General features: G+C 45.4%; 1 protein-coding gene across 1 annotated transcript in view; it reads left to right on the top strand.

Annotated features, from left to right (window-relative positions):
• LOC103281364 (BOP1 ribosomal biogenesis factor) overlaps nt 1-9,395 on the top strand; it is a 35,947-nt gene extending 26,552 nt beyond the window's left edge. The window contains exon 4 of the mRNA XM_062979844.1: nt 8,759-9,395. Within this exon, the coding sequence (XP_062835914.1) occupies nt 8,759-8,938 (180 nt within the window). The 3' untranslated portion in view covers nt 8,939-9,395. The remainder of the gene's footprint in view (nt 1-8,758) is intronic.
• The last annotated feature ends 8,183 nt before the right edge of the window (nt 9,396-17,578 follow it).

The following is a 17,578-nucleotide window of genomic DNA, read 5'->3' as shown; positions in this document are numbered from 1 at the left end:
AATTGATCCCAAACAAGGGAAACCAAACTCCCTAAAGGTTCTCAAGGGAAAACCTTCTATTCATTATCCCCTTGAGATGCCTCCTGCGGCGTCCTTGTTTTTCAGACCTCTGGCGATGCAGAAACTCCCTTATGTTGAAGGACACATTCTCTGGAGAACTAAGAACATCTGGTTCAGCCATGGGAGTAATATTTTCACTTTCTCTCCCAATTAGGGAATCACCCGAGCTATCAACAGCCGGCAGCTGTAATTGGAAAGAGCTCTGTGGACTAGGTAAAAAGTCAGTAGAGGTTTTATCCTGGTCATAGTTCATTTCTGGATCAGGTTCAGAAGCCAAAGGTGGCTGGGGTATGACAATAGGATTCCCAGAAGGAGAAATGTGCTCTCTGGCCTCCCTTTGCAGCCAGTGTGTTTGTTAGAGGCGTTTTAGCAGGCGAGCAACGCTCTGAAAAGTGGCCTTTGGGGAGCTGGCCCTGGGGGTCAGACGGTTGCATGCTTTGAGTGACCTCTCAGGCCGACGGGGAAATGGGAGTCCTTACCTGCCCCCTTCCAGGCCCCAAAATGTCATTCGACCTGGCATTGCTCCAGGCGCCGAGCCCACCTGGTCCGGAGGGGGAGCGGCGGAAGCACTGGGCCTGGAATAGAGATTGAGAGTGTCGTGAAATATATCTCTGCGCAACAACGTACGCTTGTGTAATGTCTGGAGCACAACCCGGGGAGCGCGCGGGGCTTTCATGTGGGGATCCAAGGTCTCTCTCTGCGCAGCTGGCCCTCTTTCAGGGGCCCCAGGAGGAAGGCAGATCCAGGGCCTGTTGACATCGGAGCCACTTCCAGGGGCTTTGTTCAGCTCCCTCCCCTCCCTCCTCCCCTGGAATTGCATTTATCCTCCTCCAGTGAATTCCCCAGGTTGACGCTGCTGCGTTCTTCTTGCCGTGTGGAGACCCTCGAGCTCCCAAACTTCAGCCCTCCAGGTGTTTTGGATTTCAACTCCCCACAATTCCAAAACACCGGGAGGGCCAAAGTTTGCCCATGCCTGGCTTAGACCAATGTCCTTTTGTTTACGTTTTCCTCCTTGCAATATCCTTTTTGGGCTGTGAGCATTTATGACATTGTTGGTTTTTATAAGGTCAGTGTGACATTGACACTTCTGCTTTCAGTTCCCTTCCCTTATGGCACCCAATACAGAATTTACAAGGTCTACCCTTTGTCAACATTTTCACAATGCTAAGCTTCCTTTCTTGGCCATAGGCTGCTAACTCTGATCCAGGCAGTGTATTTTCAACCTTGGGATGGGGGTCCCCATCTGGCATCGCTTGACCCTTAGACTGAATCTCGACTCTCTTGCTGCCTCTTCTTGCTTGGCTTGGGGACTCCTTTGCCATCTTATTTTGTTTTGGGCCTGGTCCCATATTACCCGCCCTGAGTTCCTTCGGGGAGATGGTGGCGGGATAGAAAAATAACGTATTATTATTGTTATTTTATTGTATGACACAGCAAACAAGGTAGATATGCTGGATTTCATATCACAAAATCACAAGTCGAACACTTCCCAAGTGTCTAGGACTGTGTGATGTATTTTCGGATGATGTGTGCAGATCCCAGTAGGGTGGCCTTTTGCAGTTGGCAGATCGTAATTTTGTCAATGCCTATTGTTTCCAAATGCCGGCTGTGATCTTTTGGCACGGCACCCAGTGTGCCCATCACCACCGGGACCACCTGCACTGGTTTCTGCCAGAGTCTTTGAAGTTCAATCTTGAGGTCCTGATAGTGGCTGAGTTTTTCCTGTTATTATTATTATTATTATCTGTTTTCATTCTTGCCACTTTGAGTTATTATTATTATTATCTGTTTTCATTTTTGCCACCTTGAGTAATTATTATTATCATTATCTGTTTTTGTTCTTGCCACCTTGAGTAATTATTATTATTATTATTATTATTATTACCTGTTTTAAAAAACACATAGATAAAAATTATACAGTGCAATTATCTGTTTTCATTCTTGCCACCTTGAGTTACTATTATTATTATTATTATCATCATTTGTTTTTGTTCTTGCCACCTTGAGTAATGTTATGAATGAGAACCTCCTGACTGTAAGAGCTGTTCCATAATGGAATATGCCTAGGACTCTCCCTTTTTGAACAGCGGTTGGATGGGCTTTTGATGGCAGAGGCTGGACCCGACGGCCCTTGGATCCTTCCCACCCTGTATTCTTGTCATTCCAAGAGAGCTGGGCTGGTGCAGTCATGGCACAGGTCAGACGTGCCTGAGTTGTATTAGGAAAGATTTTATAGAGGAAGAGAGGGGAGACTCGGCGGAGAGAGAGGAGGCAGAGCTTGACACCCGGCCCGTGTATTTTGGCTGCGGAGGGAGGCAAGGAAAGGGGGGAGGACGAGGGTTTGAGGACTGGAAACTTGAGCGGGTGACGCAGCCCGTGTAAAAAGCTGATGATGGTAGCAATGGAGGGAGCGAAGGGATGGACCGAACCCACTTCCTGTTCTGGCCTCCCCTCGGCTTCCTGTGGAAAATCTGGGCCTGGAGACTGGAGCCAGCCTTAGTGAATGGATGGACGGATAGATGGACGAAGGAACGTGGCGTGACTCAGCCTGGCGAGCTCTGTGTGGCTCCGGCGTGGCTCAGCATCCTCTGGAGTCTGGGTAGAAGGAGTGGGACTCTCCTCCAGCTCCTTCCTTCCTTCCTGCCTGCCTCATTCACTCCTCCTCCTCCTCCACTGTCTGCTTCTGGATCTGCTCCTTCTTCCTCCTCCTCCTCCTGTCAGATTTGCCGTGCCTGGGCTTCTCCGTCTGGGCACATTCCTCTCGCCTTCCCCAAACGAAATGGCAAGTGGAGATGTTTTGCTATGAGGTCATGGGTTTAAAAAAAGCGCCTGCCCTCCTAGCGTTGCAGTTTGGTCTCCCTCCCAAAGCCATTTGCTCCAGCTGGATGATCGCTCCTGCAGCTGCCTCCCTAAGTGGGACCAGCCGGAAAAGCAGACTCGCGGAGAAGGAGGAGGGCTGGCTCTTTGGGTAGCTTTAGATCAGGCATGGGCCAACTTCGGCCCTCCCTCCGGGTGTTTTGGACTTCAACTTCCACAATTCCTAACAGCCGGTAGGCTGTTAGGAATTGTGGGAGTTGAAGTCCAAAACACCCGGAGGGAGGGCCGAAGTTGGCCCATGCCTGCTTTAGATTGAGAGTCAGCCTTTTGGATACTTCCGACAATAGCGATCTCTTAATGCAGACCCACATTTGTGGTTTTATATATGTACAATTGCACCTTCAGGTCTCTGCTTTGTAGAATGTGCAAAAAACGACAAGAAAATATATTATCTCTAGCAGAGTGGCGCAGTGGAATTGTGCTGGGCCCATAACCTGTAGGCATGTTTGGTATCTCTAGCATCAGGTGTTTTATATATCCGTGAGCTTAGGGTAGGAAAAAGGAGAAGAAAATACACGGGAGGCTCTGGTAAGATTCAAGAATGAGATGCAAACATATTGTTGCAGGTAATGCATCTCAAATAAAGACTAGGTAAAGACTGGCTGGTGCTGGCAGGAAGAGCTTTGGTTTTCTCTAAGTTTATTGAGAAGAAAGCTTTTTGTATGCTTCTGCAAAGGTGTTTAGAGTTGCTTGTAGGTGTTCTTCACATCGTCATTCATATACACAAATGTGGAAGCTTCATCGCTTCCGGCAATATAATTCCTGGAGGCCTCTGGACTTTGGGAACCGGGCCAGGTGGGCATATTACATTACATAGGGGTCCTTCTCCTACAGTTGAACCTTCGTTGTGTGCTGTCTTGTCACAGACTAAGCATGGGCAGAGTTGGACCCTCGGTGTTTTGGACTCCAACTCCCACCATTCCTAACAGCCTCAGGCCCCTTCTTTTCCCCCCTCAGCCGCTTAAGCAGCTGAGGGGGGAAAGGAAAGGGCCTGAGGCTGTTAGGAATGATGGGAGTTGGAGTCCAAAACACCTGGAGGGCCCAACTTTGCTGATGCCTGCCACAGACACACTCCAGCAGAAGCAGCAGTGGCGCAGACTACACTTCCTCCCCCTCAGCGCACACTGCTCCATGCGCTCCTGCTCAGTTGGCAGCCTCCGGCGTTCGGCCTGGCAGCCGGCCCAGCTCCTCTGTCTCTCTGCCTCGCGTTCTGGGAAGAGACACAACAATATAAATTGGTTTCCTGGCTGGAAGGAGAAGGCGAAGGAAGCAGTAGCCATAGCAAAACGCGCCGGGGTCCTTCCTGCTTTGCACCCCTGTGCAAGGCCAGAGCCGGGGGCCAAAGGCCGCTTCTGGATGGGAAATCCTTAGAATCCTGTTGCTGGAAGAGACCCCCTAATCTCTGGAGCAGGCATGGGCAAACTTCGGCCCTCCAGGTGTTTTGGACTTCCACTATTCCTAACAGTCTAGCTGTTAATGGGACCCCCTTTCAGATATTCAACCATAGCTCTCGGGTCTCTCTCTCTTAGCCTTCTTTTCTCTCAACTCAGCTCACTCCTCTAAGATTTGGTTTCCAGACCTTTGACCATTTTCTTGGCCCATCTCTGGACACCTTCTTGCTCCTCCATCTCCTTATCGAATTGTGGGACCCTGAACTGGACACAGCCTTTGTGTTTTTTAAGAACTTTGTAGATTCCTGGCTAGCGGGATGGGGTCGGACTGGATGATCCTTATGATCTCTTCCCACTCCATGCATTGTACTTTCGAAGGACTTTGAGATGACCCTCCCATGTTTACATAAGAGAGGGACGGGGTCTCCCTCTTAATCTTGCAAATTGCTTTAATGGTATTTCCCTGCCTAGCAGGATGGGTTTGGACTTGCATGGTACTATAAGAAAAAATGGGTTGCCGAGTTCTTGAACTAACAAGTGTCCACTTTTGGAATACTAAGGTAAAGGTAAAGGTTTTCCCCTGATATTAAGTCCAGTCGTGACCGACTCTGGGAGTTGGTGCTTATCTCCATTTCTAAGCCCAAGAGCTGGCGTTGTCCATATTTATTTACAGTATTTATATTCCGCCCTTCTCACCCCGAAGGGGACTCAGGGCGGATTACAATGAACACATATATGGCAAACATTCAATGCCAACAGACAAACAACATTCAGTTTTAGACAGACACAGAGGCATTTTTTAACATCTTTCCAGCTTCACGATTCCGGCCACAGGGGGAGCTGTTGCTTCACCGTCCATTGGTGGCTGTTCTTCCTCTTCTTTTCCTCATGAGCAGTTTTATGGTGTTGTAGATTAGTTAAATTAGCCTCCCGCATAAAGCGTCCCTAAATTTTCCCTACTTGACAGATGCAACTGTCTTTCAGGGCTGCTAGGTCAACAGCAAGCCGGGGCTATTTTTTTTTTTTTTTAATGGTCGGAGGCTTAACCCGACCCGGGCTTCGAACTCATGACCTCTCAGTCAGTAGTGATTTATACCAGCTGGTTACTAGCCAGCTGCGCCACAGCCCGGCCCCATAGACACCTCCAAGATCATATGGCCATAGGCATGACTGCATGGTGCACCCTTACCTTTCCACCGGAGTGGTGGTAATAATAATAATAATAATAACAACTTTATTTTTATACCCCGCCCCATCTCCCCGAAGGGACTTGGGGCGGCTTACATGGGGCCTAGCCCAATAAAACAATCAAATATCGATAACACAGCAATAAAACAATTATACCAATAAAAACATCAATATCAGTAAAAACAATAGTTAAAATCGACATGAAACATACAATATTAAAACAGGAGACTAATTCATAGAACCCAGTGCAGAATGTGCCAAATGGGGAAGGTAATTTCACAGTGGTACCTATTGATGTACTCACATTTGAATGTTTTCGAACTTCTAGGTTGGCAGAAGCTGGAGCTAGCAGCAGGTGCTCACCCCGCTCCCCGGATTCGAACCTTTTGGTCTGCAAGTTCAGCAGCTCAGTGCTTTAACACACTGAGCCACTGGAGGCTCAGTGTGTTAAACAGTTATACAGTATTTTAAGTCTTTATCAACCAATCATGTGTTGATAAATCGCCTTCTTCTCCTCCCGTTGCTGCTTGGGCTCCTTTTTTCTCCCTTTGGCTTCTCCTTCCTCCATTCCTTAGGCTGTAAATTGTAATTTTTTATGATTTATAATAGTCTTTTAGTGTTTACTGAAAAACCTCAAAACAGCGAATCCGCGAAAAGTGAACCGCGAAGTAGTTACAAACATCACCACTGATGGATGGAATGGGGCGGTCATATAAAGTGCATAATTTCAAGACATTTAATAAAGTGCATGGACAAATGTCATAGAAATTCCTGAGAATAATATAATAATAATAATAATAATAACTTTATTTTTATACCCCGCCCCATCTCCCCGAAGGGACTCGGGGCAGCTTACATGGGGCCTTGCCCGATACAACAATATAATAACAATAACAAAACAATAACACAATTATCCCAACAACAAAAAAACCATCAGCATCAATAAAACAGTCATTAAAATCAACATGCAGCATAAAATGTTAAAAACAGGAGACTAATTCATAGATCTAGGCCAGGGGTCCCCAAACTAAGGCCCGGGGGCCGGATGCGGCCCATCGAAGCCATTTATCCGGCCCCCATGGCACAAGGGCAAAAGGGGGTTAGACTAAATGACCCAAGGGGTCTCTTCTTCTCTTACAACCATTATTATTATTATTATTATTATTATTATTATTATTATTATATTTTATGACACAGCAAACAAGATAGATATGCTGGATTTTGTATCACAAAATCACATTATTATTATTATTATTATTATTATTATTATTATTATTATTATTAACATTGAGGCTGGGTGGCCATCTGTCAAAGGTGCTTTGCTAGTGCTTTTGATGCACAAAGGCAGAAGGGGATTGGACTCAATGGCCCAAAGGGTCTCTTCCAACCCTCTTTTTATTATTATTATTATTATTATTATTATTATTATTATTATTATTAACATTGAGGCTGGGTGGCCATCTGTCAGGGGTGCTTTGCTTGTGCTTTTGGTGCACAAAGGCAAAAGGGGGTTGGACACAATGGCCCAAGGGGTCTCTTCCAACCCTCTTTATTATTATTATTATTATTATTATTAATAAAAATTGAGGCTGAGTGGCCATCTGTCAGGGGTGCTTTGCTTGTGCTTTTGGTGCACAAAGGCAAAAGGGGGTTGGACACAATGGCCCAAGGGGTCTCTTCCAACCCTCTTTATTATTATTATTATAAATAAAAATTGAGGCTGGGTGGCCATCTGTCAGGGGTGCTTTGCTTGTGCTTTTGGTGCACAAAGGCAGAAGGGGATTGGACACAATGGCCCAAGGGGTCTCTTCCAACCCTCTTTATTATTATTATTATAAATAAAAATTGAGGCTGGGTGGCCATCTGTCAGGGGTGCTTTGCTTGTGCTTTTGGTGCACAAAGGCAGAAGGGGATTGGACACAATGGCCCAAAGGGTCTCTTCCAACCCTTTTGTTGTTGTTGTTGTTATTTTATTGTATGACACAGCAAACAAGATAGATATGCTGGAATAATAATAATAATAATAATAATAATAATTATTATTATTATTGCTCGGTGGCCAACTATAGTCCGGCCCTCCAACGGTCCGAAGGATCGTGAACTGGCCCCCTGTTTAAAAAGTTTGGGGACCCCTGATCTAGGCCAAAGTGCAGAATATGTGCAGAGAAGATTTGGGTTAGGATGGATAGGGAGGAAATGAAAGTGCAAGGAAGTAGTATGTCAGTGATAGGGGTCTGTCATGTTGTTGGTTGTTGCACACCGGAAAAAGCCATGTTTTTAGCTGTTTAAGAAAGGCAGGCAGGGGTTACTGCATTGTGGATGTAACTACTGTGAATGCAACAGTTTGATTGTCATTTTGGACTTGGATGGCCCTTCCAGTTCTTCTGTGATGCTGTTCCAGGGGAGGTCTGGCCACAGCGGAACGGAGGGGCACTATGACTTCCTTCCCGTGTCTTTTCTTGCAAGGGCTCCCTTCCTCCGTCTGTCTGTCTGTCTGTCTGTCTGTCCGGCAGACCCAGACGCATCCCTCCTCCTCCTCCTCCTCCTCCTCCTCCTCCGGCTCCTTTTCCTGCTCCAGAGATGGATGGCCGGGAGCTGGAGAGGCTGTCAAGGCCTCGCTGGGAGGAAGCAGTTTGGGGCTCTTGTTTGGTCCTGCTTCCTCCCGCAATGACTATTCCATATGTCGGCGGATAATGAATGACGGCGCGTTGAGTGCTCCTCTGCGCTCGGGCGGGCGGGCGGGCGGGCGGGTGGGCGGCCGTTCCAAGCCCGCTTCCCTGCTTCCTTCTCGGTGCAGCTGAGCAAAGAGGAGGGAGGAGAAGGGGGGCTGCAGGCAGCTCTTCTTTCAGTAGCTGATTAGCCCGAGGAGGGGAGGAGGGGGGGGAGCAAAGACCCCTCAAGCAGCGGCTCCTGCTTGAACTCCTCCCGCTGCAAAAGCCAGGCGCACGGCCTCACAGCTGCCTCCGCAGCCCTCCCTCCTGCGGAACACCTTGGCTCCGTTTATTTTGAGAAATAGCAAAGCTGCTCTTTCATTCACAAACACTCCAGGAGGAGCCGGGTGTGTAGCTCTCTTGCTGTGTGTAGACACAAGGTGTGTATCTCCCCGTTACTTACTTACTTACTTACTACTTAGGCGATCCCTCGTAGTTCGAGGATGATGGTCCTCCGTCTTCGCTATCTTGAGGATGGATCCGTAGATGGCTGAAGAGACCTATTCTTGATCTGCATGTTCTCCCTTCCAGGTGGAAGACGGTCCCGGTCAGGATTGGCTTGACGGGCCTTCCTCTTGGCACGTTTCTCCCTTAAGCCCTCCGTTCGTGCCTCTTCGAACTCCACAGCACTGCTGGTCACAGCTGACCTCCAATTGGAGCGCTCAAGAGCCAGGGCTTCCCAGTTCTCAGTGTCTATGCCACAGTTTTTAAGGTTGGCTTTGAGCCCATCTTTCAATCTCTTTTCCTGCCCACCAACATTACATTTTCCGTTCTTGAGTTCGGAGTAGAGTAGCTGCTTTGGGAGACCCTATAGTAAAAGTAATGCTAAGGCGGGCCAACTGTTTTTAAAAGGCCATGTTATGGCTCAAACATGAAAGCAAAAAGAAGAAGAAGAAGAAGAAGAAAGAAAGAAAGAAAGAAGTTTTTGGGGAAATAATAATAATAATAACTTTATTTTTATACCCCGCCTCCATCTCCCCAAAGGGACTTGGGGTGGCTTACATGGGGCCAGGCCCAGGTGAATACAGACTATATAAAATAATAATAATAATAATAATAATAATAATAATAATTTCCTTGACAAAATTGAAGGAAAAGCTGACAAGGAGAAGACCTGGCTCTGGCTCACGAATGGGACCCTGAAGAAGGAGACAGAAGGCCTGATCCTTGCAGCCCACGAGTAAGCCAAATGCAATTAAGGCCAAGATCGAAAAATCAGCTATTGACCCAAAATGCAGACTCTGCAAGGAAACCGATGAAACCATGGATCATATCCTCAGCTGCTGTAAGAAAATTGCACAGACAGACTACAAACAGAGGCACAACTATGTGGCCCAAATGATTCATTGGAACTTATGCCTCAAGTACCACCTGCCAGCAGGATAGAACTGGTGGGATCACAAACCTGCAAAGGTTGTGGAAAACGAACACGCAAAGATACTGTGGGACTTCCGAATCCATACTGACAAAGTTCTGGAACACAACACACCAGACATCACAGTTGTGGAAAAGAACAAGGTTTGGATCATTGATGTCGCCATCCCAGGTGACAGTCGCATAGATGAAAAACAACAGGAAAAAATCAGCCGCTCTCAGGACCTCAAGATTGAACTTCAAAGACTCTGGCAGAAACCAGTGCAGGTGGTCCCGGTGGTGATGGGCACACTGGGTGCCGTGCCAAAAGATCTCAGCCGGCATTTGGAAACAATAGACATTGACAAAATTACGATCTGCCAACTGCAAAAGGCCACCTTACTGGGATCTGCGCGCATCATCCGAAAATACATCACACAGTCCTAGACACTTGGGAAGTGTTCGATTTGTGATTTTGTGAAACGAAATCCAGCATACCTATCTTGTTTGCTGTGTCATACAACGTCGTTGTGTCAATAATAATAATAATAATAATAATTTCATTTTTATATCCCGCTCCCATCTCCCCAGAGGGGATTCGGGGCGGCTCACATGGGGACAAGCCCAGTTCCAAAATACAATAAAATACAGCATAATTAAACCAATGTAAAACAGGTAAAATAGTATAAACATACAAACCAGCATAAAACATCAACATCAGAACATTAGAGTCTGAACATAATATACAAACTGTAAGATAAAATTCAGCAGACTCTACAAGAGGGAATTAAGGATCTCATTACAGAGTTCAGTCAATAAGAGTGGAGTGTGATAAAGTGCAGTAGTTGTGGCAACTAATAAATAAACACAACAATATGAAAACAAATCAATAAAACATATTAAAGTCACATTTACATTAAAACATACTTGGTCAAAAACCTGGGTAGGCTCCTAAAAATGAACTGGGCCAGAGAAAGTGCATATAATGTAGAATGTAAACTGGGGGAGAAGTAGATACAATTATTATATATAAGAAGAGGAGTCAATTTGTGTATTTGGAGTCTACTATTTCCCACCAAATAACAATTATTGTTTATGAGAAGAAGAGTCGATTCATCTTTCAAGAGAAAAATATTTTTACTGTGATTTTAACAGCCCTGGTGGCAAAGTGTGTTAAACCATTGAGCTGCTGAACTTGCAGACCAAAAGGTCACAGGTTGAAATCCCGGGAGCGGAATGAGCGCCCGCTGTTAGCTCCAGCTTCTGCCAACCTAGCAGTTCGAAAACATGCAAATGTGAGTAGATCAATAGGTACCGCTCCGGCGGGAAGGTAACGGCGCTCCATGCAGTCATGTCGGCCACATGATCAAGCAGGTGTCTATGGAAATGTGAGTAGATTAATAGGTACTGCTCCGGTGGGAAGGTAACGGCGCTCCAGGCAGTCATGCCGATCACATGATCTAGCAGGTGTCTATGGAAATGTGAGTAGATTAATAAGTACTGCTCCGGTGGGAAGGTAACCGCGCTCCAGGCAGTCATGCCAACCACATGATCTAGCAGGTGTCTATGAAAATGTGAGTAGATCAATAGGTACTGCTCCAGCTGGAAGGTAATGGTGCTCCATGCAGTCATGCTGGCCACATGACCTTGGAGGTGTCTATGGACAATGCTGGCTCTTCGGCTTAGAAATGGAGATGAACCCCAACCCCCAGAGTCAGACATGACTGGACTTAACGTCAGGGGAAAGCTTTACCTTTACCTAACAGTCCTTGGTTTGATTCTATAGCAATGCTTAGTTGGAGAATAGCCAGGTCCCAAATCAAGTAGGTTCTTATGCTTTACGTTGTGCCCAGGAACATCTGCTGGTGGTGCCATCCGAAGGGAATGCTGGATGAGGATAAGCAGATGGCAGAATGGGTTCCGTGTGCCTTGTACCTGGGTGCCAATATCTACACCTGGGCCGATGTTGCCAAGAAGGCAGGCGGAAGCCCTGAGTTCGAAGCTGATGACAAGAAGTGACAAATGGGCCACTTAGAGCACACAGACCCCTGGGATCAGATGATTCACGCTGGCCATTCTTCTTAATGCTTTCCACATGGCAACCCTTTCTGTCCTTAAAAGGGGCTGCGCCCCATTCCTGCTTTGTCTTGTGGTCTCCAGACCAAACGGATTGAAACTCCCTCATCAGATCTTTGGTCATTTTGTTTGGCCTTCCTTCGGTATTTTTTTCATAGCTTGTAAATATCTTTGCCTGTAGTTGCTTGCTTCTGAGGGTGGTGATGTCACTTTGATTCATACCACCATCTTTTTTTCCTGAAGTGACTCAAATTAAAACAGAAGATAGTTTTTCAACCTTTTTAGTGGGAAACTCAGCCTGCAGGCACTAACTGTGAAACAGGGAAAAGGCTGGGCAGTAGATGGAAGAAGCAGGAAAGATTCCTGCCGAACGAAAGGGCTCCTGTGACGCCAGAGCAGTTAAAGCAGCCCTGGAAGAGCACAATCCTGGAAGATTCGATATTCAGCCGAGGCCCCTTTGCACACCCCTCATAGAGATAGAGGCAAAGTGAGCCCTTGCAAATGCCTATGGATGGGGGAAACATATGGGGCTGGGAGGATCGGGTTGGGATCCATCCATCCCTGCATGGAATCAGGGAGACCAGCGCACTCACGCAGTAAAGTTTTATGTGCACAGGGGAAACATCTGGAGAGAAGAGCAGGTTGAAACATCTGGATTAGGTCTGAAACAGCCACTGACTTGCCTAACGTAGTAGTGTTGAGCATTTGTGGGGTCAGTTGATTCCTGCATGCCATGGGATACATGGGAGCCTTCCTCAGCCCCACTCATGAGCCAGTAATTGAAGGCTGTTGTGGTAATCTCTGAGCGGTTAGACTCAATTTAACCCTCTCTGGGGGAGATTCCACCAAAATCAGCAGAGTAGCAAAAGACAAGCTTTCAAATGCAACAGTTACTTACACTGGGTGAGCAAGAGAAGCCTTTAGGATTGCAATGGACTGCAGCAGGGGTCCCCAAACTAAGGCCCGGGGGCCGAATGCGGCCCTCCAAGGTCATTTACCTGGCCCCCACCCTCAGTTTTATAATACATTTTTATATCAGTTTTAATAATATTATATATTGTATATACATATAATATTGATAAAAATATTATAATGTTATACAATATAATACTAATAATAATACCATATAATAATATTAATTATATGTTATATATTACATATAGTATTACAATATAGTGGTATAGTTCAATATAGTAATGTATAATGCTAATATTGTGCTATGCTAATAATATTTTGGATGTACATACAGCTGCTCTGAGTCCCCTTCGAGGTAAGAAGGGTGGGATATAAATGTAGTAAATAAATGTAGTAAGTAAATAAATAATTAATTTTAGACTTAGGCTCACCCAAATTCTGAAATGACTTGAAGGCACACAACAACAACAAACAACAATCCTAATTAACTTGACTATCTTATTGGCCAGTAGCAGGCCCATACTTTCCATTGAAATCCTGCTAGGTTTATGTTGGTTAAGATTGTTTTCATTTTTAAATATTGTATTGTTCTTTCATTGTTGTTGTTGTTTTGCACTACAAATAAGACATGTGTAGTGTGCATAGGAATTTGTTCGTATTTTTTTTCAAATGATAATTCGGCTCCTCAACAGTCTGAAGGATTGTAGACTGGCCCTTTGCTTTAAAAGTTTGAGGACCCCTGGACTGCAGAGTCTCAATAAAAGTTCAAAAAGTATTTATTCAGGTAAAAAGAACTCCATTGTAGATAGAAAGGCTTGGGAGCAGTCTAGACTACTCTAGACTGGTTTCTAAGGAAAAATAAGAAAGGAAAAATAACAACCACCTACATAGTTACATCTTGCCAGGAGAGATGGCAGGATGCTGCTTGTTAGCTTGAAGAACAAAGGGAGAAGAAAAAACCAAAATGGTTCCGACCTCATGGTCCAGTTTATTGGGGCCATAAAAGACACTCTGACCAATGGGAAGTTAGTGTCCCTAAAGATTCACATTTCTACTAACTTCAAAGTAAGGGATGTGATGTAAACAGGATAGAGTGAAACACAGTAAAGCCTGTCTAGGCATGCTTTGGAAACAGGGAAAGGATTCCCTCAATCTAACTCTATCATCTATCTAACTACATTTGGACTTGAGTCATCTAGGATGATTTCCCAACAAAGGCAGCTGTTCCAAAGCCAATGTGCTTCTCAGCTGCATCCATGGGAGTCATGTCCAGATTGAGAGAAGTCATTGTCCCACTCTATTCTTCATTGGTCAGGCATCACCTGGAATAATATCCCCGTGTCCCATTCTGGGAAGAACAATTCAAGAAGGAGATGGACCCGATGGAAGATGTCCAGAGAAGGGCCACCAAAATGGTCAAAGGTCTGGAATCCATGAATCCCTCTGAGGAATGCTTTAGGAAGCTGGGAATGTTTAGACTGGAGAAAAGAATGCTGGGAGAAGGTGACATGAGAGCCATGTCTCAGTATTGAAAAGGAGGTCCCGTTGAGGAGGAGGAGGAATCTAGTTGTCTGTTGCTCTACAGCAGTGGTTCCCAACCTGGGGTCCCCAGGTATTTTGGCTTACAACTCCCAGAAATCCCAGCCAGTTTACGAGCTGTTAGGATTTCTGGGAGTTGAAGGCCAAAACATCTGGGGAGGGACCCACAGATTGAGAACCACTGATCTAAGTCATTAATAAAGATCCTGAACAGAACTGGGCCCAAGACGGACCCTGCTGATGGCACTCCACTCATCACTTCTTTCCAGGATGAAGAAGAGGAAGCATTGGGAAGAATCACCCTTTGGTTTTGTTCGCTTAACCCAGTGGTTCTCAACCTGTGGGTCTCCAGATGTTTTGACCTACAACTCCCAGAAATCCCAGTCAATTTACCAGCTGTTTCTGGGAGTTGAAGGCCAAAACACCTGGGAACCCACAAGTTGAGAACCATTCCTCTCAAGACTAGGAGCAACAAACTATAGGAAAAGAGATTCCACCTAAACATTAGGAAGAAAGTCCTGAGGGTCAGAGTTGTTTGGCAGTGGAATATGCTGCCGTGGACTCCGTGGAATATACATGCCGTGGATGTCTGACTGTCTTGTCTGTTGGGAATAATAATAATAATAACAACAACAACAACAACAACTTTATTTTTATACCCTGCCTCTATCTCCCCAAAGGGGACTCAGGTTGGCTTATTTATTTATTTGCAGTTTTTATATTCCGCCCTTCTCACCCCGAAGGGGACTCAGGGCGGATTACAATGAACACATATATGGCAAACATTCAATGCCAACAGACAAACAACATATATAGACAGACACAGAGGCATTTAACATTTTTTTTCCAGCTTCACAATTCCGGCCACAGGGGGAGCTGTTGCTTCACTGTCCACTAGTGGCTGTACTTCCTCATTCCTTTCCCTGTGTTTTGCTGGCAGTTTTATGATGTTGTAAATTATTTAAATTAGCCTCCTGCATAAAGCTTACCTAAATTTCCCTACTTGACAGATGCAACTGTCTTTCGGGGCTGCATAGGTCAACAGCAAGCCGGGCTATTTAATGGTCGGGGGCTTAACCCGACCCGGGCTTCGAACTCATGACCTCTTGGTCAGTAGTGATTTATTGCAGCTGGTTACTAGCCAGCTGCGCCACAGCCCGGCCCTTACATGGGGCCAAGCTCGAATAAAAACAGTAGCAATATAAAACACAACAGTAGACATGAGACATGCACAATTATAAAAATTTAAACATTACCCAATAAAAACAAATGGCAAAAACTAATAAAAACATGGATTAAAACGGAGAGGTTGTAAAAGTAGACTGGGTAAGGTGGGCAGTAGACTGGGAAGGCTTGGATTGCATGGCAGAAGGGAGTTGGACTGGGTGACCTTTGTTTTCCTTCCAATTGTAATGGTATCTATACTGCCTGGAACCCCAGAGGAGTCTCCCTCTCTGAAGGTTTTGAAGCAGAGGATGGATGGCCACCTGCCGGGGGTGCTTTGATTGTGTCCTCCTTGGCATGAAAGGATGGCCCTTGGGGTATCTTCCAGTTCTATAATTCTGTGCCTTTCCAGGATCACCCCAGCTCGCTCTAGCCAGGAAAAAAGGGCAGAAACTATATTGGGACCCGGGCAGAAGCTGCCCTAAGAGCGGCCAGTCCTCTGGTCATCTTGCTGGGCTCCAGTTGAGCCAATTGGCTGACCCCACTTCCTTTTCTGACTTCCTCCCTTCCCCAAAGGCTGGGCTTCTGCACGGAGAGTCTGGCCGGGCAAGCACATGTGGCCGCAAGTCTATTTCGGGCTCTTTTTGTGGAGGGAGAGCTGCCCTCCTGGCTTGGGTGCCGATGCCCTCATTCAAAGGGGGAGAAAAGAGGGGGAGGCTTTGGCTGCCTTTGGCCACCCCGGGACCGGGATCCTGGAGTGTTTTCATGAATGCGGAGGAGAGAGCAAGAAGGGGGAGGCTGGCAAAGGAGAGTGTTCTTTACCCTGGAAAAAATGACATCAGTGAATACTTGAAATGATCCCCTTTCCTTCTCTCTCTCTCTTTCTGACCCAGAAAAGAAAGAAACCCACAGCAGCTTTGAGGTGAGGAGTGGAAACTTTTCCCCTCCACTTCTTTCTCCCTCCTCCTCCTTCCCCTCAATGCGCTGGGCGCATCTCAACTTGTGGCTGCCCTTTTGGAGAGCATTTTTACCTCCTCCTCCTCCTCCTCCTCCGTTGTGTTGTGTTGCGTAGGGCTCTGCTGGGATCTCTCCATCCCTCCTTCCTTCGCTGCCAGGACCAAAAGGGAAGGAAAGCCGGCTTAGTCAACCCAGCCGTGTCTGGCGCTCCCGGCACAGCTGCTGATGCTGCTGATGGCGATGATTTTGCTCCCGCGGCTGGTTCTTGCACGCAGTCCGCACCCAGACAGCATCTCAGCTGCATTTTTTTTTACAAATTTTTATTTTTTAAAACACAAAAAATACATACCGTAGACCAGGGGTCCTCAAACTAAGGCCCGGGGGCCGGATGCAGCCCTTCAAGGTCATTTACCTGGCCCCCAACCTCAGTTTTATAATGTGTTTTTATATCAGTTTTAATAAGATAATATATTGTATATACATATAATATTGATAAAAATATTATGTTATATAATATAATACTAATAATAATACCATATAATAATATTAATTACAGTAGAGTCTCACTTATCCAAGCCTCGCTTATCCAAGCCTCTGGATAATCCAAGCCATTTTTGTAGTCAATGTTTTCAATATATCGTGATATTTTGGTGCTAAATTTGTAAATACAGTAATTACAACATAACATTACTGTGTATTGAACTACTTTTTCTGTCAAATTTGTTGTATAACATGATGTTTTGGTGCTTAATTTGTAAACTCATAACCTAATTTGATGTTTAATAGGCTTTTCCTTAATCCCTCCTTATTATCCAAGATATTCGCTTATCCAAGCTTCTGCCGGCCCGTTTAGCTTGGATAAGTGAGACTCTGCTGTATAGGTTATATATTACATATAGTATTACAGTATAGTGGTATAGTTCAATATAGTAATGTATAATGCTAATATTGTGCTATGCTAATAATATAATGTATTGTATGTACATACAGCTGCGTTGAGTCCCCTTCGGGGTGAGAAGGGTGGGATATAAATGTAATAAATACATGTAGCAAATAAATAAATAAATAATTTTGGATTTAGGCACACAACAACAACAACAATCCTAATTACCTTGACTATCTCATTGGCCAGTAGCAGGCCCACACTTTACATTGAAATCCTGATAGGTTTATGTTGGTTAAGATTGTTTTCATTTTAAAATTTTGTATTGTTCTTTCATTGTTGTTGTTGTTTTGCACTACAAATAAGACATGTGCAGTGTGCATAGGAATTTGTTTGTATTTTTTTTCAGATGATAATTCGGCCCCTCCACAGTCTGAAGGATCGTGGACCGGCCCTCTGCTTTA

This window comes from Anolis carolinensis, chromosome 4, assembly GCF_035594765.1.
Source record: "Anolis carolinensis isolate JA03-04 chromosome 4, rAnoCar3.1.pri, whole genome shotgun sequence".
NCBI classification, from domain to species: Eukaryota; Metazoa; Chordata; class Lepidosauria; order Squamata; family Dactyloidae; genus Anolis; species Anolis carolinensis.
The sequence above is the reverse complement of the archived record's forward strand: the minus strand, read 5'-3'. Positions and strand labels throughout refer to the sequence as shown.